The sequence below is a fragment of the Lacerta agilis genome, chromosome 2 (assembly GCF_009819535.1).
Source record: "Lacerta agilis isolate rLacAgi1 chromosome 2, rLacAgi1.pri, whole genome shotgun sequence".
NCBI classification, from domain to species: Eukaryota; Metazoa; Chordata; class Lepidosauria; order Squamata; family Lacertidae; genus Lacerta; species Lacerta agilis.
In genome coordinates, this window is record NC_046313.1 from 5,252,378 (window position 1) to 5,273,602 (window position 21,225).

Below are 21,225 nucleotides of genomic sequence, written 5' to 3' on the forward strand. Positions count from 1 at the left end.
TAGAGGGGCTCCACACACACCCCTGCCCCGAATACGTCTCAGTTCATCGTGCAGCAATGCAATTAAATCTGAGAAAGAGCGCCCGGGTTGATGAACGACCTTGCAACAACTCTATACCAGGAACTCAGTACAGTAGGGCCCATTTGGGGGAGCGAAGAAGATAAAGGTTTAAATGCTTGGCCAACAATCAAATTTCTCCAGGCCAATCGATGCTGCCTCTCCTCCCATGGGGCTAATTGGGAGGGACCACAGGTAACATTCTCCCAAGAAGGTAACGGGGTTGCAGTTAAGTGTTGTGCATGCAGCATTTATGAAAGGGATACCCATTCAGTTGTGGCGCATTGGGCTCTCTAGAGACGGAGCCCCACCAGCTTCACAGCGTTGGGACTCAAATTCCCATCAGCCCCAGCCAACAATGGCAGTGGTGAGGGATGGCGGGAGTTGCAGTCCGGCAATTTTTGAAGGCCCTCCCTGTGTTTAGGAAAGAGGAACTGCAGAATCCTAAACCACAAAATTACAGAATCGTAGCGTTGGAAGGGATCCCTAGGGTCATCTAGTCCAACCAACCCCCTGCAATGCAGGAATCTCAACACACGGTGTCCCATCCAATTTGAAACCATACCGGACCCTGCTTAGCTTTGCACAGAGGCTAGCAACTTTTTATTGCTGTAATGCTGCAACCTTTCCGGGGCTTATTTTTGAAGACTGGCTAGAGTCCCGAACGCGCCCGGTTCCTGTTTTTGGGGAAGTGCACCTGCTCTCTCCTCTTCGTAACACGGGGGTTAGTTTGGAGGGGTGGGTGCGTCGTTCTGCCTTGGGGCCGTGCGCGCTCCTCGCGTGTGGTGTGCGTGTGCGCGCGTGTGTGTGTGTGCTGGACTAGATGGCCTTTGGATCTCTCTTTCCTCCCGCGCGATTTCCCACCCGCCCACAGGAAAAGGTGGGGGGGGGGGAGGAAGCGAGGCCGACCCACGCGAGCGTGTGGGGTTGGGACGCCCGAGGCAGGAGGGACGGCAGAGCCGGAGCCTGCTAGGAAAAGGGGAGTGGAGACATTAAACCTCGAAGAAGCAGGCTGCAGAAGCGCCGGAGCGGATCGTCCGGACGGAGGGAGAAAAAAGGCAAGCGAGCGAGGAGGTTAGAGGAGGAACAAGAAAGAAGGGCGGGTGGGGGGCGAAGGAAGGAGAGGAGATATAAAGAACCGAACAGAAACTTTGCTCTGCTCTAATCCTCTCTATCAATCTGCGGAAAGGCGACCTGTAGAGGCTTGAAAGCAGGGAGAGGCTGGGATCCAGTGGTTGGGAATCCAATCGCTCAGGGGAGACGCGATCGGGGTTTGGGGCGCCAGGACGCCTGGGTTCTCTCCGGTGGGAAGGCGGCGGGGGTGCGGGCGGGTTGTCTCCTGGTCACCCGAGGAGCTGCGGGAGAAGGCGGGGTCCGCGCTTTGCGCCTGGGGAGGAGAGAGGCGCCGCGCGCTGCCCGTGGGACCCACGGCGGGCTAGCGTTCACGCCCGTGGGTGTGGGCACTGGAACCGCACCCGAACTGAACAGCTGCTTCCCGGCTCCAGCTGCCCCCGGATGGGGAGGGGAAAAACCTCGCCCAGGCGAGGCTCTGTAGCGGCCGCGGAGAGAGAGAAAAAGAGAGAGAGAGAGGGAGAAGGGGCAGGTAGATGAGCGAGAGAAGAGGGAGACCAGCCGAGGGACGAGAGGGGAGGGGATTCCTGGCTGCGACGGTAAGCTCGGGCCAAGCGCTGCGCTACAAAACCAGGCGGAGAAGCAAGGGCGCTGCGCGCTCCAGCCTGTTCACTTGGGAGCGCGGACTCCTCGGTTGCGTGAAGGCAGGTCTACCTGGGGTGGGGGGCTGTGAGCTGATCCCGCATTTAAGCTGGGGACCTGGGGGGTCACTGTGTTTGAAGCCATGCCGCTAGGTTCAACGTAGCCTCACCATCCTTGCCTTCACCTGTATCTTTAATTACGGCTAGACAGGCAGAAAGTCAACTGATAGTGCTCTATCTCCATAAGGGAGTATTGGATTTCTGCCGCTCTTTCACGCTGGAGGGGGCAAGGGGGCTTTTGGCAACCCTAGGTCAGTGCCCCGTTGTAAATGGGTGTGTGTGTGTGTGTGTGTGTGTTTTGAACTGGGCTGCCTTTCCAGCTGCAGGAAGGAATTGATATCTTGGTGGGAGGAAAGTAACTGCTGAAGCTTGAACTTCTTTGTCCTGTCTGACCTGTGCTGCTAATATTATTATTACTACTACTACTACTAATTGAATTTATATACTACCCTATACCAGCAGGTCACTTTTCCTCCTCACAAGTTCATACCTGACATTTAGAAAATACCTGAAGGCAGCCCTGTTTAGGGAAGTTTTAAATCTGTGATATTTTAATGTATTTTAATATTTGTTGGAAGCCGCCCAGAGTGGCTGGGGAGACCGCAGCCAGATGGGCAGGGTACAAATAATAAATTATTATTATTATTATTATTATTATACCCAGCGTAGCCCTTGAAACCTGATTGCAGTAGGTGGGATGGAGATGACAGAGCTTGAGTCGAACAAATTGAGGGAGCTTCTGCCAGTACCTGCGCTCACATGGCAGCCTCTTTACTTTTTGTATTGATCCCCTTAGCTGCTGCCATTTAAAAAAAATGATTTAAACTATGGGGAGCCCGTGATTTGGCTCATATTTTGGGGTAGGAGTCAGGGGCTGCGGAAATGACCCCTTATTCCTCCAAGGGAATCAGGAGTCAGGAGGATGTTGGGAAAGGGTTACTGGTTCGCTTCCCCCCTGCCCGCTCCCCACCCCACTTACTAACTGTCTCTTATTCCAGAACCTTCCTCCTTCTGGGAGGGCCATGAGGGAGAGGGTGACCTCCAGCCAAACTAGCGAGCAGCCCAGTCAGAGCTCGGCATGGCTCCAATGAGCCCCTGTGTGGCCACTTGTCTGTTCGCTGCCTGCCTCTGGCTTTGGAGAGGGTAAGTGATTCGCTGAGGTGCGGTGCTGTGGTGGTGGGAATGGAGCTGTCACAGAAATTACTGCCCCTATCCCGCTAGGGATACTGAACAGCCAGGAGAATGGCACTGGTGTGATTATGTGGGGCTAATGAGGGCCCCTGGTGTGGAAGGGCATTTATCCGCCCAGTTGGCATTGTGCTTGCTTCTCCATTACTACATCAGTGCGCAGCAAGCGATATGCCAAGGACAAACTGTACAGCTGTGGCCTCTCCCCAGTCAGCTTCCTCTGTCCCCGCTTTCCCACTGGATTTTTAAAATGTGATGCCTGGATTTTCCACGAAAGCAGTGAGTTTAGAGGGGTAAAGATGTAGGGGAACTCCTGGAACACATTTCTGATTATCACTGAGGACATGTCTCTTCACTCTTTTTGGATCCAGGGCCCACTTTTAACCCAAACATGCATTTGGGGACCCATTTCTTATATGCATGAGGATATTGCTCCTGTTGTGACCCAGCTTGGATCATGGCACATCCCACCAGCTGAAGACCAGTAGCTCAGGATGAGTTAATGGTGCTCTGCGTGGGTTGTTTGTGATTATGAGCTGGTTCTGCGCATAATGCTAAGCCAAACTACAAACAGAGCTTGCACGCCTGAATATTCACACGAAGACATAGTTTGGCTCAGTATTACATGCAAACTAGCTCTGTGTATGGGACCAAGAGCGGTAGTTACTCCAGATTAATCCACAGCAAGAATTTTGTGCCGTGTGTTTTTATATGCAAGTTTATGCTAGCTTTCACTAGATTTAAAATAGATGCCATAGCAGCATTGCCCAAGCTAGACCAGAGGTGAGGAACGTGTGGCCCTATTAATGTTTTTGGACTTCCAACTCCCTTCAGCTCCAGCCAGCATGGCCTTTGATCAAGGACGATAGGAGTTGTAGTCCAGCAACATGGGAAGGGCCACACGTTGCCCATACTAAGGGAGGCAACATACTTCAGTTATGAGACACATGACATTGCATGTGCTGGGTCCCTCCCAGGCTCAGACCCTAGCATCTCCAGGAGTTTGAGACGTCAGAATTCACAAAGACCCCTTCCATGAAACCTTTGGACAGGGATGGAGGAACTGTGGATGTCCAGCTGTTTTTGGATGCCAACTCACCTCAGCTCCAGCCAGCACAGCTGGTGGTCAGGGAATGATGGGAGGTGTGGTTCAATAGCATATGGAGGGTCACATCTTCCTCATCCCTGCCCTAGAGAGCTGCTGCCCCATCAGAGTAAACAGAACTGGGTTAAGTGGCCCAATGATATGGTTAGATGTGAGGCAGCTTCATCTGTTCAAAGCGCAGGCTCAGTTCTTTTTCTCTTGCAGATTGAGGGCTTACAACTCAGGAGCTAGAAGAGAGACAAGGAGTGTTAGGCAGTGCGGCCTGTGCTTCAGAGGTGGCACGGGTCTCTCCTAAACCTCCAAGAGTCAAACATTCTCTATGACTAGGTGGGGTGTGAGAGAGTCATTGCCTGCAGGCATTTTTGTACCCATTGTAAATGTCCAAGCAAGGGGCTAAGTACAAGCTTATGCCCATATGTGCTGGAGGGTCTCAGCTGGACCATAGCTGAACAAGTGGACACATGTGTGTGGAACGAGAGTTTCTTCCTCTGGGGGGGTAGTGCTAATGGGCTATCCCCATCTTGACCACATGAGGTAGTGACGACCACCAATTTGGATGGCAATGATAATAATAACAATATTTCTATACTGTTTATATTTTTAAGAGGGGGGAAATCTCAAAGTAGTTTGCAACTTTGAAAGAGGATTAGAGAGATTCATGGAGGATGAGGTTCCGAATGCCTCTGAGTCCTGATGTCTCTATTACCTGGGTAACAGAAGTGGGAGAGGAGCATTGCAGCCATGTTCTGCTTGAAGCCCTCTCAGAGGTGTCTGGTTGAACTGCGTGGGAACATAGTGCTGGACGAGAGAGGCCTTTGGCCTGGATCCAGCGGGGCTGCTCTTGTGTTCTTAGGCTCAGATGCTTTGAGGGCGCTTCGTGTTCACGAAAGGAGATGGTATCGCAGCCCTTTGGAAACTGATTCATCGCGGCTTGCATTTTTGTAGCCTTGCTTTATCAGATGTGTATGCGGACTGAGGGCTGTGCTCGCACTGACACAGCAGCATATAGACATAAAGTGTACGTTGACATAACATGCCAGCAACGCCTGCCTTCTTGGGTGGTGTGTCATTGGCATGTTGTGTAACATGGGTGGAAGCTTTATGCATTCCCGGAGTGGCTTGGGAACAGCCACAGCAGAGGCAGCTACCATGCCACTACAGGCAATATGTAAAAGCAGGGTGGGGAAGCTGTGTCCTTTCAGGTGTTGCTGGACTCCAGCTCCCATCACTCCCAACCATTGGCCATGCTGGCTGAGGCTGATGGGAGCTGGAGTCCAACAGCATCTGGAAGGCCACAGCTTCCTCATTCCTGATGTAAAGTGACCCTGAGAGATGTTTTGGAGATGCAGGCTCTTATCTGTGAATCAGTGAGGATCGCCCCAGGCCGCAATCAGCCAGTCACAGTACAATTCTAAGCATGTTTACTCTGATGTAAATCCCACCAAATTTAACAAGGCTTATTCCCAAGTACCTATGCACATCACTGCAGCATCCCAGCACAATCCTATGCACATTTACTCTTAAGTAAATTCTGCTGTTGTTTAATGGGCCTTTCCACCAGGTTGCATTCCCATGCCCACTTCGCTTGGGATACTATGCCTCGTTGAACACAGTGGGACTTACTTCTGAGTAAACATGCACAGGATTGCCTGCCGAGTTGGTCTCGTAAGCTGCAGTAGTGGTCCTTGTTGGCATAAAGGAAGGAAGGATTCACAGGTTCAAAAGAATGTCCCTCTGAGCATCATAAACTGGATGCATGTGACAACAACCCTGCACACGTGGATGATGAAATCATTTGGCCCCAATTCTGTATAGGGAGAACGTTCTATAATGTTTGACTCCCATATTTCTGTTCAGAATATGATTAGATAGATTGATTGATAGATGATAGAATGCCCAAAGGATGCCGTTGGGGCTGATTTGGTCCTCTTGTAATGAGAGGCCCTAAGGCCTTGGTCCAGTATACCTGAAGGAGCATCTCCACCCCCATCGTTCTGCCCGGACACTGAGGTCCACTGCCGAGGGCCTTCTCGGTAGTGGCACCTGCCCTGTGGAATGCCCTCCCACCAGATGTCAAAGAAATAAACAACTACCAGACTTTTAGAAGACATCTGAAGGCAGCCCTGTTTAGGGAAGCTTTTAATGTTTGACGGACTATTGTATTTTAATATTTTGTCGGAAGCCGCCCAGAGTGGCTGGGAAAACCCAGCCAGATGGGGCGGGGTATAAATAATAAATTATTATTATTATTATATTATTATAAAACAAGTGCCCTTACATACGGAAAACTCCTTCCCCGTGGGGCTTGTTGTGAAAAATGCTTGATGTTTGTCTGGGGTAATTTTCTGGGAGAGGGTGTGTGTGATAGGAGGGGCTGTCACCGGTCTCTCTGTGTCAGCAGGGAGCAACAGCTGGAGCTGCACGTGAAATTGTCCCGAGGAGGATGTCCCCTCTCCACCGGCTGGTTGCTATGGTGGCCCCTTCTGATCAGGAAACTTGGCTCTGTTTCCCTTTCCCACATCGACATGTCTGCGTCTGCCACTGCCCGGGTTATTCCTGCTCCTCCTTCTGTTGCCACGGAGACCAGACACCCTGCGTTAGACCTGGGAGGGGCTCCTTTGCTTCTGTCAGGGGAACATCTCCCTCCCTCCCCTCCACCCACCACCCCCTCTTTGGGTGCTGAGCCGCAGGGTGATGCTTTTGATCTTCAACCCGGCTTTCATCTGGTGCCAGTGAGGGGGGTGTGGGGGGCAGGCAGGGAATTTCCCCTTGGATACTCGCCCACCCAGGTGCACTGATCTCTCCCTCAGGCGGTAGAGCTGGGCTGGACTGCCACGAGGGTTTTGCACGACCCTGCGCACATGGATGATGAAATGCATTGGCCCCGATTCTGCTTGAGGAGTGGGACCTGTAAGGTTAAGCAGAAACGTAGGAGTTGCGCCTCCTAGTCATTCCTTCTTCTCCCTCCCACCTCACCTGAGAATGGAATGAAACTGAGAGGTTGTAGTGCAAAAGATTCAAGTCCTAGGGGCTAAGGTGGGTTATTCTGCATCTGGCTGGGAAGAAGGAGGTGTTCAATGGGTCAGAGAGCGGGCAGGTAGGGGGAATAGCATACATAATTCAATGAAGGGGGGGGGAAGAGAACAATTTAGCTTCATTCCAGCTCTAAGTTGGAAGCTATATATCCAAACGTGGTGGATCTGTATGATACAGATATGGTGGCACCCCCCAGATTTCTGGTGGTGTCCACAGAATTTTGCACAGAAGCCCCTCCTCTTTCAGAGGTCTCCTCTACCCTGCATTCCTGCAGAGACGCATGGAACCGAGAGCCTGGCTGATCCAGACCCTGGAGAGGCCTCCTTGGAGGAAGAGGCACGATGGGGCCCCCACACGGCACCCCGTTCCCACTGAAGACATAGAGAAACCAATCCCAAGGCAGCCTGTAGAGCCCCATCTCTGAGATGCCTCACCTGGACACATCCTGCCCCCGCCCCCCGCCCACATCTCCACTCCATGACCCCATCCTGAGGAGCCCGGCCTTTCTCTGCAGTTCTCTCCTACCACCCTTTAAGCCTTGGGTACAAAGGAAGGCTGCGAAGCTGATGGGAAAGCCAAAGTCACAGGAGCCTGTTTGGCTTCCAGGCAACTCTGACCCAAAGGGTCTACTCAGAAGGAAGGATCTGCCCAGGAGGAGAGAGAATGACCCTGCAGAGGACCTGGTAGAGACAATGGCTATATAAGTCCTTCCGTCTCCTCTGGACTTGGCTGGGTTCAGAGCTCTCTTCAGAGCTCCTTGATGCTCCGGTCTCTTTGCTCCAGTTCCATTGTTGACTCCAGCTCCAGCTTTCACATCTGGTGCTAGGGATGGACATAGGCCCAGAGAATCTGTAGATACGTTGCGCTATTGCCCAGGTTGTTGTTGTTTTAGGCCATTGTAGCTGATTTTGTCTAGCCAAGGACTTATGTAGCTTACTCCATGCCCGGATGGATAGGTGTACCTTCATCTAAGGGGCACCCAACCTCAATTATGGAGCCTCCATTGTTTAGCATTCTGTTTTGCCCACTGTGTTCGCTCCTGTCTGTTACGATCTGTGGGTGAGGCAGTAAGTAGCCTCTGCCTTTCTCTCTCTCTCTCTCTCTCTCTCTCTCTCTCTCTCTCTCTCTCTCTCTCTCTCTTTCTCCCTCACTCCTCCTCTTTTGTTCCCAAAGCCAAGTTCCTGCTTAATTTCTCTGTTCTCCTACAGGATCCTGGGCCATGACTTCCTAGGCCCAAGGGTGCCGGCTGAACCCGTTCTTACTCCCAACACCATCTGCATGACCCTCCCCTGGCTGAGCCGGCGCCAGCTTGGACTCTGCGCCCGCAGCCCAGAAGCCATGGCTTCGGCTCTGCAAGGCATCCATCTCGCTCTCCACGAATGCCGCCATCAGCTGCAAGAGAGGCGGTGGGATTGCTCGGACCTGAGCAGTAGTGGCACCATGCTTCTCAACAGCGCCGTTCTCAAGAGAGGTGAGGAGCCTGAGAGGATACTTGCCGTGTGATGTGATTTGACACTTTCCTCCTCCTCTTCTTCTTTTTTTATTAAAAAAAAAATCTTTATTAATTTTTATAAAAAAAAGAAATAGCAACACAATCAAACATAAACACAACACTACAACCAAACACAAAACAAACCTACAATAAAAACAAAAAAACCTTATTACTATCTCTAACATCTGTCCTTTACATTATATATTGACTTCCTCCTGTCTCCGCTTCCTGCGTTCCTTGTCCATCATCTTTAGTAATTTCTACACATCTTGCAAAACCTTATTTTACTATAGAAATACCTACTTTTTAATCTTAACTAATATCATAACTCATTCTTCATATATCTTAAACACTTAACCAAACTCTGCATCTACAGTCTGACTTTTCTTCCAAATTATATCTAATTATCAATCATACAATAATTTTTTAGATACAATTTAAATTTCTTCCTACACTTTCCTCTTCTTCTGTTGGAGTCTGTAAGCAAGGAAACCTAGAACTTGATTCATGCCTTGCTATCATTGCTGCACCCTCCTTCACCTCCCCACTTTCCCCTCTTGTGACAACAGAAATGGAGCCAAACAGGGTCGCTGCAAATGGAGGGAAAGCCAAAGAAAGTCTTGCCGTCACTTGGCAAGTCACAGGACCAAGGAGGGCCAAAGAAGGCCCAGCGAGTTACAGTGGTAATTCCAAAACTGTGTGCCATGAAATCATTGCTAGCTTGCCACAAGAAATAAATGAACGGGATATGAAAGGCTGGTTGAGCCAGAAGAGCCCAGTCACAGAAGAGGCTGCCTGCTGCATCCCTGTATGATTCATCAACCAGCCTCTGCTGTGAATGACGATTCTGCTCTGTGCTCAGGGGCGGAGCAAGGGGGGGCGGTCCGCCCCAGGTACCGCCCTGGGGGGTGACACTCTGGGGGCAGGCCCCACCCCCACGATCGACACCGTCGGCGCGGCAACTTTTAAAAGGCTGCAACGCATGAACAGCAGCACAGCGTCTGTGCTGCTGTTCACGCGCTGCAGCCTTAAAGGTTGCTGCACCGCACGGAAGGGGCACCGGCCGATCGCGCCTGCCATCTTGGGTGGACTGCGCATGTCCAACCAAGATGGCGGGCACGATCGGCCGGCACCCCTTCCGACCGGCGCCGCGCCGCATTTTAAGGCTGTAGAGGGTGAACAGCAGCTGTCAAGGAATTAAACAGTTATCTGACTTTTAGGAGACATCTGAAGGCAGCCCTGTTTAGGGAAGATTTTAATGTCTGATGTTCTATTGTGCTTTTAATTCTGTTGGGAGCCACCCAGAGTGGTGGGGTATAAATGATAAATAATTACTATGATGAAAATTATTACACCAGCACCATTTTTTTTCTAGAATAAAAGCACTGATCCTGCCACATCTCTGCACTGAGTGCAGTTGGATCGTTTAATTACGCATGGTGCAGGAGTCACAGCAGAATTTATCGCTCATCAAGGAGGCTGCACCCAGCAGCTCTGCATGCCACCTCTCTGGGCTTTCCCTCTTCAAATTGGGAGGCATTGCGCCAGATCACTGACACATGGAAGGCACTGTCATCTGGCTCCTCTGCAGGCGCATACTTTGAGTTTACGAGGGTAACTCCTGTATTTCTGGAGATGCACCAGCAGTTCTGTCCTGGTGTGCAAGTGTGCCCTGGTTATAAAAGTGACGTGTACTTCCAGTTTTAATTTGTGGGGTGAAGGGAATACTCCAGCTGTGTCAAGTTTGGGAAACACTGAGCTACAGACATCATGTCAGGAGAACAGGATATCATCATAATCATCCATAGTTCACCAGTAGTCAGGGATTCCTGGTGCTTAGACCTGATTTGCTTGACGTTGTTATTCCTAGTACAGTGTACTTTGGTTTTCGAACGTCTCGGAAGTCAAACGTTTCGGTTTTCTAATGCCGAAAACCTGGAAGTGACTGCTTCGGTTTTCTAATGCGCCTCGGAAGTCGAACAGGAAACGCAACTTCCGCTGAGTGCAAGGCCCTGAAGTCGGCTGTTGAGTTTCGGTTTTCGAATGTTTTGGAAGTCAAACGGTCTTCTGGAACGGATTATGTTCAAAAACCAGGGTACCACTATACCAAATGCAGGCAGGGAGTGTCTGGCATGCTCTGGTCCATGGGGTCACGAAGAGTCGGACATGACTAAACAACAACAAAAAACCAGTAGTGGAGGGAGGTCCCATTCCCTAAACCGTCTGTGGTTGAAGTCTCTCTCCCTCGAGAGAATTCTTGGGCCAGGAGAAAGAATAAATGTACCTTAAGGATAAGAACAGACTGGGTGGCCCCAAACATGTTACTGCCTGAGGCAAAGAACAAAATGTCACCCCCTGCCCCCAAGTCCACACAGAGAAGCTGACCGGGCTTGCATTTGAATCTTACTTCAACCCTAGTGACTGTCAGGCTTCGGGGAATCTGATCCCTCCCATGGTGGCAGCCAGGAAGCAGATAAGCAAGAACAATTCTTACCAAGTATTTTATTCAATATTCACAGAGAGAGAACGTAGAAATGCCATCTATCTCAGATAATGGCGTAAAGTCCCACTCCTTCCGTCTCTCCTATTATACGTCATCCCTGCATTGGCTGATCAGTGCTTTCTGCCTCTGAGCTTTCTGTTCTACTACTCTCAATGGACTCTGGGTCCTGGGAGAGGGGGGGGGGTCAGGAATGCTTTCCAAGGACACTGAGTCTGTCAGCTGTCTCTCCCCTGGTGCTTCTTCTTCCTGCTGCTCTCTCAATATTTCCCAGCTTCTCCCCTCCGCAGCCTCTGAACTATGGCCTTCTGTAAACCACTGCTGTAAATCTATACTTTCCTCCTTTTCATGGGAAAGTTCAGGAAGGGGGGAGGCATGGTCCCCACCATTCCTCCTCAGTCCAGCCCCTGACAGTGACTGGATGGTGTCCTGTCCCACACCTGAAGACAATAGGCTAGTTGAAGCAGTTCTGTCCTCCCTTACCTTGCTGTCCATCTCCACATCAGCCGCCTAAGATGGCCACCTCACACTGCCTAATGGTAGGGCCAGCCCTGGCGATGAGCCAGTTCCCAAGGCCTGCCTCACGGCTGGTGTGAGGAGCTAGCATCTTTGGACAGCTGCTTAGACCTCAGCACCTGAATATGGCTTCTCCTGAAGCCTGCTGCCACTAAGGAGGAGGAGGAGCAACAACCATCTTTTTAGTCAAGTTTTAAAAATAGGATTGGGCTTGTACACTACTTGTATGTTCAGAGAAGTTGTTAGTGGGTGTAGCCGCCCTGAGTGGCTGGCATCATCACTGAATAACTTTTCCTGAGCAAGTTACAGGTGGGTAGCCGTGTTGGTCTGCCATAGTCGAAACAAAATAGGAAATTCTTTCCAGTAGCACCTTAGAGACCAACTGAGTTTGTTCTTGGTATGAGCTTTCGTGTGCATGCACACGAAAGCTCACACCAAGAACAAACTCAGTTGGTCTCTAAGGTGCTACTGGAAAGAATTTCCTATTTTGTTTTCCTGAGCAAGTTACAGGTAGGTAGCCGTGTTGGTCTGCCATAGTCAAAACAAAATATAAAATCAAAAAATTAAAAAATCCTTCCAGTAGCACCTTAGACACCAACTAAGTTTGTTCTTGGTATGAGCTTTCGTGTGCATGGTATCTGAAGAAGTGTGCATGCAGACGAAAGCTCATGCCAAGAAAAAACTTAGTTGGTCTCTAAGGTGCTACTGGAAGGATTTTTTGATTTTCCTGAGCAAGAGGTTTATAAATTTTCCAAGTAAACGAACGCCTGCCTGCTCTCTTATCTTGATGAGTACTGGGCATCCCTTGGGGAGTTGGGCCTGCTTCACTCGGCCGATTCTCCCAAGCACTGCCCTGCCGCCACCCCCCTGCCGCTGTGCCCATTCCTGCTCCTCTCAGCCACTGGCTGCTCACTCTAAGGCACATTTATTGTTATGACTTAATAGCTGGGCGCCAATCCTGAGTGAAGGGGTGATTTGTAGCAGATGGCTTAGCCAAAACTAAGGAAAGGGAGCTCCTGGGTTTCTGACTGATGCTTCTAGCCCAGTGCTGTCAAGTATCCCGTTTTCCCCGGGATTCTCCCTTATTTCAAGCAGTTTCCCGCTGCTCTCCCTTATTTTTTATTTCCCTTAAATTTCCCGTTTTTAATGGAAGCAGCTCCTCCCCTGCTGGCCAGGGACTGGGTGGGAAGACCTCGCCTACTTGGAGAGAAAAGCCTCAGCCCTCAAAGCAAGTGGGAGCCATTTCCCCGTCCGTAAAGGGGGGTGTATTCCTCCCCCTGCATCAGCCCCTATCCGTTGCCGCCGAGCCCCTCAGCCGGCCAATAGGGTTAGCTGGTGGGCGGAGCCTGGCTGCCTTTGAGCAGCTGCTGCTTCCTGTCCTGTTTTGATGGGATCAGACAAGAAGACGATGGGGCTCCATTGCGCGGAGCACATGGCTGCCCTCCTCTTTGCTGGCTGCCCTCCTCTTTGCTCCGCTCCGAGCCCGAGGCCGCTTGGAGTTTGCATTGATGCTCCGCCCACTTTTGCTTCTGACTCCTCCCACCACTGACATGTGACTGTCCCCGGGATAGGTGAGGCTGCTGATCCCTTATTTTCAAATCCGAAACTTGACAGCTATGTTCTAGCCACCGTTGCCACTTACCCACTGGGGTGGGCAGACAATTGGCAACAGCAGATGATACTGATGGCTGCCCTCTCTGCCTGTGCAGCTGATATGGAGGAGGAGGTAGTGACCTGGTTGGCGGGGCAGGGGGTGGGAAGCATCTGAGTGCATCTTCCCAAGCACCCCTCCCCAATACACTTAGATCTTGTCTGCTCTGCCCTGCCTGCCTGCCTGCCTGCCTTCGTGAACGCCACCCTTTGAACCCACTGCAAGCACCTTTTCTTGGTTGCACCTTTCCCTGGTTGCAGGTGGCCAACACCTGACCCTAGAGGCAAGTTGGCCGGGAGCTCCTTTCTTTGGTCCTCTGGATCTCTTTGATTAATTTCAGCTTTGAAGGAGCCATTTCCAAATTTAAATCCAAGATCAAACTGAGCCCCTGGGCAGGGAAGAGCTGCATCAAGCAGCAACCCATGCGCCTGGGCTCTGAGCCTTTGCCTGATGTGTCATGGAGGGTGGCGGTGGGAGTTTGGCCCAGCTCAGGCAGCATCAGATGGGACGGCGGTAGGAAAGCGAAGATCGATAACAGAAAGGCTTTGGCTGTTCAGGAAACAAACCGGAAAGGTAAATCAGGATTAGTGGAGACGAAGGGCTGGATGATGGGATGAGGAGGAAGAGGCTTAATTTACTTGAGGAAAGAGGGCTAATCTTCACTACAAAAGAAACCTGCATTGACTTTAAGAAAATAGGAATAGGAATAGGAATAATTTATTATTGGCCAAGTACATTTTCCAACATACTTGGAATTTGTTTCGGCTACATTGCAATGTAAACATACAGACACTGTTCCTCTCACAATACAAAGAAGCAAAGAAACCCCACCCATATTTTACCTCCCCTTAAGCTATACAACTATGAATTTAACAATTTAATGGCACAAGGGAAAAAACTATTCTTGTGCCTGGCCGATTTTGTATATGAAGTCCTGTAGCGACGTCCAGATGGAAGTAAATCAAGCAGATGATGACCGGGATGTAAAGGATCTGCTACAATTCTCTCTGCTCTCTTCCTAACTCGGGTAGCATAAATTGTCTCTATTGAAGGCAAGCTAACACCAATTACCCTTTCTGCAATTCTTACAGCTCGTTGGACCCTTTTCTTGTCTCTCTTGGAGGCTGTACCGTACCAAGCTGTTATAGAATTACAGAGAACAGTTTCAATGATGCCTCTGTAGAACACTTCCTGGGACAATTTAAATTTCCTTAGTTGACGCAGGAAATACTGCCTCAGGTGGATCTTTTTAATAATACTATTGATGTTGCTTGACCAATTTAAGTTATAAGAAATTATACAGCCCAGGAACTTAAAGGACTCTACTACTACAACCATGTTACCAAGAATGTAAAGTGGTGGCAGAACGGAAGAGTGCCTTCTGAAATCAATTACCATTTCTACTGTCTTTTGGGTATTTAGTACCAAATTATTTGGTATTTAGTACCAAATACCAATAGTGCTAAGCCTGAACAGATCAGGATCTAAGATTGCTTGCAGACGACCAGTTTAAGGAGCCCTCAGCCTGATTTGTTAGTGGGCAGATCGTGTCATGTGAGTGTTAATCCCACCCTTTCCGGTGCATCCTCCCTGCCCCCACAGTCATTTTTCCCGTTGGAAAAAGTCTGATATTTTGGGGAAGCGGATATGTTTTACACAAGCTCCAAATCAGCTTTAGTTGTGCTGCCTTAATTTGCTGAATCCAGCCTGAGAATCGTGACTGCCTATGAGCACCCTAGGACTGCAACCCACATTTACCATTGAACTCCACTGGCGCTTGCTTCTGCGTGGACATGTCTAGCATTGCACTGTAGAAGATTATACCTATACTATGTATTGGCTTATTTATAATAACCCCAGGGAACCTTGGGAATTGTAGTTCTGTGAGAGGACAGCTAGGCATCTATCAACTCCAGGACAAACTGCCATCCTTGCAGGGTTCTTTGGGAAAGCATGACATAAACATGTCACTTCTAGGATCACGCACAACCCTATTTAGTTTAAAATTATTAGATATTTTAAGGTGTGCCAGACCAGCCTGAAAGATTATGAATGGTCACAGTACAGTAGTTAGTTGGTCACACACAACCCCAACCAGTTTAATCTCAGCCCAACCCACGTTAAAAAAAAAAAACCCTTTGTGGTGGTCTGAAAATACTGGAAGATTTTGGCATCCTGCCCAGGGAAGGGCACTCTCTCGTTTTGGGTAGCTACTGACATTCTAACTTGGCATACGAATGGCATTACTAAGATGATGTTCTCAGCTGATCTAAGCATGGCTCTATATACACTGTGACCTCACCGCACAAGCACAGAATTTAATCCTGAAAAGCTCTGCTTTCTGTCTTTGGACTCCTCCAGATGATCTGTGTATTGAGCATTAGTTTGCTGACAGATTGGACAACAATGGCTGTTCAATGAGCATTTATTCTGATTTGTTTGCGGGGAGGTTAGATGATGTTGCATCAAAGCAGCTGTTATCCCACATTTTCCAGTGCTTTCCCCCATCACTTGCCACGTCCTAAAAAGTCCAGTCTTCTAGAGAAGAAATTCTGCCGCTCAAGACCTCCCAATCAACTATAACTGCACAACTTGAATTTGCTGGTATGACTAAATCCCACCCCAAAACAACGACAGTCCAGAAGCACCCTTTGCTTTTTTTAAAAAAGTAAAGTTCCTAGCCCTCAAGACTGTGAAAGCAGGGTTAAAACTGGGTGGGTAATACCTGAGGAAACCACAGAAGCCAGACAATGAGGGATTGAGCAGGAATTCTAGTGGCTAAAGGAGGAGTGTCCTGCATAGCTGTTTCTGTTATTTCCCTGCCTATGAATAGAATAAGGGAAAGAAATGATGAGAAATTAGCAATTATGTGCAGAAATGCTTGACTAGATTTGTACCAGATGCAGAATTTGTCATATCTTGGTCCAAGTTCTGGATTAGTTTAGTCCTGGATTTGTGTGTGTGGCAGGGATGGCAGCAGTGGTAGTGCAGAGTACAGGCAGCCCTGATTTCAGAGGTCACACAATGAGACGAGAGATGAGTCAGTCCCTTTGCTGGAAAAGCTTTTCAGTGCTGCAGCCCTCGGTTGTGGAATGCTCTCTCCAACGAGTCACACCTGACAACTATGTCAGGATCTTCTTTTTTTCGGTGCCAGATAAAGACCTTCTCTTTCTCCCAGGCCTCCTATACCAAACACTAGGTATTTAAAAACTATTTCCCCTTGTTGTTGGGTTTTAGTGCTTTTTTAAATGCTTCCATGTGGGTTTATGCTGGTTTTACGTTAATTTTGTGCCGGGTGCAGCTTTTGCATCAATTGTGTTTTCCATCTGCATGTAACTGATTTTAAATTTATGAACCTTTCAGAGGACATGGTGGGTCAGCAGTATATACCATATTTTTCGCTTCATAAGATGCACTTTTTTCCTCCTAAAAAGTAAGGGGAAATGTCTGTGCGTCTTATGGAGCTGAATTGCCCAGGGGCCAAAAGAGGATCATGCTTTTTATTCTACAAAGAGAAAAGGGGGTGTTGAAAGGACCCCGCTCAGCAGCTGATCAGCAAGAGATCGGGAGAGAGATGAGAGTCCCGGCTCCCTTTCAGCCCTGCCCTCCATTGTTGAATGTGCTGCAGAGGGAGGTTGTTTGTTTCCCCAGCGACATGTGACTGGCTGATTAAATTATCTGTCTGGAAACTGTAGAAAAGGCTCCCTTTCCTTTAGAAGCTGCAGAAATGTGAGTTGAACCCCATAAATACGGGGCTTTTCCTCTTTGCTTTTACCCCTTTGCAAAAGGAGCCTTGCTTTTCCCCCTTTGCAATAAAGCTGCAAAACTTTTAGCTGATCCTCAAAAAAACAGGGTTTTTCCCTTTGCAAAAAAAGCTGCAAAACTTTTAGCTGATCCTAAAAAAACCCAGGGCTTTTCCCTTTGCAAAAAAGCTGCAAAACTTTTAACTGATCCTCAAAAAAACAGGGCTTTTAGAGGAGGAAAACCAGAAAAAATATTTTTTTTTCTTGTTTCCTCCTCTAAAAACAAGGTGCAGCCTATGGTCCGGTGCGCCCTATGGAGTGAAAAATACGGTAAATGTCAAAAATCAATCAACACGACTGTTGGAAAAACACATGCCCAAACTGTGCAGGGCTAGATATACAGCCAGGCATCCTTTCTCTCCCTGTCCCCCACCCACCAGTCTCCTTGCAAATGCTTCCTCGCTTGGTTATTTGAGCTGCATCTCCAACTCACCCTCTTCCTTCCTATGTGTCCCCACAGGTTTCCGGGAAAGCGCCTTTGCCTTCTCGCTGCTGGCAGCTGGGGTCACCCATGCAGTAGCCACAGCCTGTAGCCTTGGGGAGCTGCAGAGCTGTGGTTGCGGCAGGCAAGGCACCGAGAACCAGAAGCTGAAACTCAGCCAGCTGCAGACTCTGAGCCGCGGCAAGGCCTCCTTGTGGGGGGAGCCTGGCCCCCAGGACACCTGGGAGTGGGGGGGCTGCAGTGCAGACTTTGACTATGCCCAGAAATTTGCCCGGCATTTCTTGGACCCTCGAGGGAAACCGCGCGATGCTCACGCACGGATGCAGCTCCACAGTCATCGCGTAGGCAGAAAGGTAGGAGGCATCCCTGGGGCAGGGCTTTGCTAGCCAGAGTATCTGGTGTAACTAAAAGGCCGGGCTGGAGTTAGCAGGGAGAAAGGGTCCCCCACGGGGCTGGATTCCTGAAGGTCTACGCGCACTTTTGTGTTGGCAGCAGTTAACAGGCAAGTACATAATCCGGTATGCAGTGCGCTATGTGGCATCCTCAGGATTCATGTTGCAAGTCTGCAGCGCTCATAATTATGGATCAATCAGCTGATTGTCCATGCAGGGGGGAAAATGGGTCACCCAATGTGATTGTGAAGTCTAGCATTTGGCAGGTGGGCTCTCCTGGGAATCCCACTGTTTTCCTGTGTGTGTTGTATTTAAATGTACTGTATATTCTGGCGTATAAGACTACTTTTTAATCCAGGAAAATCTTCTCAAAAGTCGGGGGTCGTCTTATACGCCGGGTGGAGAATCTGCGGTCGAGTATATCTCAAACTCTATATTTTAACTGGAAAAGTTGGGGGTCGTCTTATACGTCCAGTCGTCTTATACGCCGGAAAATATGGTAACCAAATTTGAGTTGGAAGGATTAGCGTTCAGTATTGTTCCCAGATTTGTCCCTGTTCTCTTCTCGAAGACTCTTTGTAGGCACTAGGGGGCTGTAGTGTGCAGGATCCTGGCATAGGAATGAACTAAAGGTCCGGGTGGCTCACAGCATGAACTTCCAATACAGAACTGAGGTTGTACATATAGACTGAATAGTTTTATTTTTAACAAAACTAAATTGGTAAGACTAGCAGCAGAATAAAGTTTACACTATCCTGAAGGCAGGGATTCCCTCACCATAGGAAATAATGCATTTTCTGAGATGGAAAACATCATCTTTGTGTACCCCGAAGATGCAATAATGCCACAACAGAAGGACACCCTGAAAAAGGCTGTTGTGTGACTGTGTGAAGCAAATGCATAAGAACATGAGAAGACCCTGCTGGATCAGGCCAGTGGCCCATTTAGACCAGCATTCTGTTCTCACTATGCTCAGCCGGCATGTTGCCTGTGGGAAACCAGCAAGCAGGATTCAAGCGCAGGATTCCCTCCTGCGGATTCCAGCAACTGGTTCTACAGCCTCCATCTCCCCACACAACTGGGAGAGCTAGGTATTCGGAGGCATTGCTGGAGGTAAAGCATAGCGATCATGACTTGCAGCCATCGATAGCCCACTCCTCCAAGAATTTGTGTAATCCTGTTTTATAGCCATTCAAGTTACACACACACAGAGTGGCGCTCTATGCGCTGGCTGCAAAAAAACGAGAAAAGAAAAAACGAGTTACAGTAGATTGTTATAGATTGCTGTGGTGATTCAGATTTAATCGGAAATCAAACTGGATTTGAGTTGGTTGGTGTCTCTGGTAACTTCTCTTTCCCTGCAGCAAGAAACTCCTCCATTTTTCTGTTGGGGTGTGATTAGATGCTGGGGAGGATTTTTAAAATAGATATTAACATCCCTTCCTCATGTTTGTGAGCGCTATCCCTTTGCAGCTTAAAGGGAAGCTTTAAGGTTTAAGGCAGACTGTATTTTCCTGGTATTACCCTTCCCCCCCCTTAAAATAAGCATCACATAAACCCTTGCAAAAGGTAAAAATAACATTTATTCACTCAGTATGCTTCTTGAAGAGTAACAGATATAGCAACTTTGTTCAGGTAATCTTAAAATGGTAATTTGTAAGTTGTATTTAAGTCTCACTTAAAAATGGGAGTCTGGGCTTAGCAGACATAGGAGCCAATTACTAGGGGCCCCCAATAAGATATTATTCATCCCCCCAATAAGATATTTGAGGGGGCTGCCCCCCCCAGGTTGATGGGCATTGCCATTCAAATGGTGTGCATGCACCGCATCATGTGATCCATGATGCGGGGCAGGGCTTAACTGCCCCCCAATTCAAGTTGGCACCCCTGTTAGCAAATGTTCTCACATTGCTGGCATGTTGGAGAAGAGGCAGGGAGGAGGTTGTATAACAACACACACTTCCTGTCAGGGCACAAGGGAAATTATCTCAGAGAGTTCTCTCTAGGAAATTTACAGAAAAGCTCTATGAGCCTCCGCCCCTTGGTGCACCTATCTGGCAAAACATGAATTGTTGGTGGGACTGCGATTAAATAACCCCCACGTTTTCCTGCAGCTAATGCTTCGTTCTTGTCCCTTTCCCACCCCGTCCTTGGCAGGTTGTGTCAGAGCTGAGCCAGCGGAGATGTAAATGCCACGGCCCCTCGGGGAGCTGCCAGTTCCGGACGTGCTGGTTGGCAGCGCCAGATTTCCGCCATGTGGGCTCTCACCTGAGGGAGCGAATGGACCACGCCATACTCTTGCGGCCGCACAACAGCAACTCGGGGGCCTTCCGGCCCCGCCTCCAGCGCTCGCGCCTGGCCAACCACCTCATCTTCTACGAACCCTCGCCTGACTTTTGCGAGCCTGACCCCAGCCTGGGCTCGCCAGGCACCCATGGCCGCCCTTGCACCAAGGGCAGCGTCAGACCCGACGGCTGCAGCAGCCTGTGCTGCGGCCGTGGCCACAATGTGCTGCAGGAGGTGCATGCCCAGCGTTGCCACTGCCGCTTCCACTGGTGCTGCCACGTGCAGTGCGAGGAGTGCCCTGCCACAGAGTGGGTGAACGTCTGCAAGTGATGGGTGGCGAGGCCCTGCCCTCCCAGAGACCTTACTACATGGGGCATGGCGGCATGGCGAGGGCCCGGCGCCATGTGCCAATGAGCTGCTTTGGAATGGCACCGCGTTTCAGGGGGCCCAGCACCCCCCGAGACTAGGCTTTCCGCTTGGGCCTCTCCTAACACCATGACAGGAAGGATTTGCTGCAGCGTGGAAACACACGTACAAATGGATGGCTCGCAGATGGATTTCTAAGCCCAGCATGGAAGTCTCATTTGAAGGCCGTAGTAGCCTTCTGTCATCCAGTTTTCCTACGGTGGTGCCAGACTCTCTGTGCATAGTGTCTTGTTTTACGGTGAACTGCCACCCAAGGATTATTTGGGGGTTGGCGGTGGCGAGGAAGCGCCCATGACATGTTGAAGGCTTTGTGTCCCAGTGTGTTGCTCTTCAAATACCTGTTGTGGGGGAGACAACTAACATTATTGGCAAAAATCCCGCATCAGGGCTGATGCAGGCAAGTGCAAGGGATGAGTTGTGGGAACCCGGCTGGGCCGCTGGTTGTTTCAGAGCCCCAGTGCAGCCAATGGAAGGGCCTGGGACACTGCAAGGCCGTGTGTGCATTGCCAGCTTAACACACAGCTAGGTCTCTCGGTTCGGATTGAAACTAGTTTGTGGG

The 21,225-nt window shown here is 49.6% G+C and overlaps 1 protein-coding gene across 1 annotated transcript; it reads left to right on the forward strand.

The window, feature by feature from the left end:
* Positions 1 to 2,847: 2,847 nt before the first annotated feature.
* Positions 2,848 to 20,589, forward strand: WNT10B (Wnt family member 10B). The gene is made up of 4 exons (XM_033138017.1): positions 2,848 to 2,972; positions 8,367 to 8,629; positions 17,581 to 17,915; positions 20,112 to 20,589. Exons 1-4 carry the CDS (start codon positions 2,908 to 2,910, stop codon positions 20,568 to 20,570), a joined length of 1,122 nt encoding a protein of 373 aa, XP_032993908.1. The 5' UTR covers positions 2,848 to 2,907; the 3' UTR covers positions 20,571 to 20,589.
* Positions 20,590 to 21,225: the final 636 nt, after the last annotated feature.

What these genes read in the sequence shown, in the direction of transcription:
- WNT10B (XM_033138017.1), top strand. Translation starts at nt 2,908, where the DNA reads ATGGCTCCAATGAGCCCCTGTGTGGCCACTTGTCTGTTCGCTGCCTGC. An exon ending in TGCCTCTGGCTTTGGAGAGG is followed by an intron (nt 2,973 to 8,366) that starts GTAAGTGATTCG and finishes GTTCTCCTACAG; the next exon opens with GATCCTGGGCCATGACTTCC. An exon ending in CAGCGCCGTTCTCAAGAGAG is followed by an intron (nt 8,630 to 17,580) that starts GTGAGGAGCCTG and finishes GTGTCCCCACAG; the next exon opens with GTTTCCGGGAAAGCGCCTTT.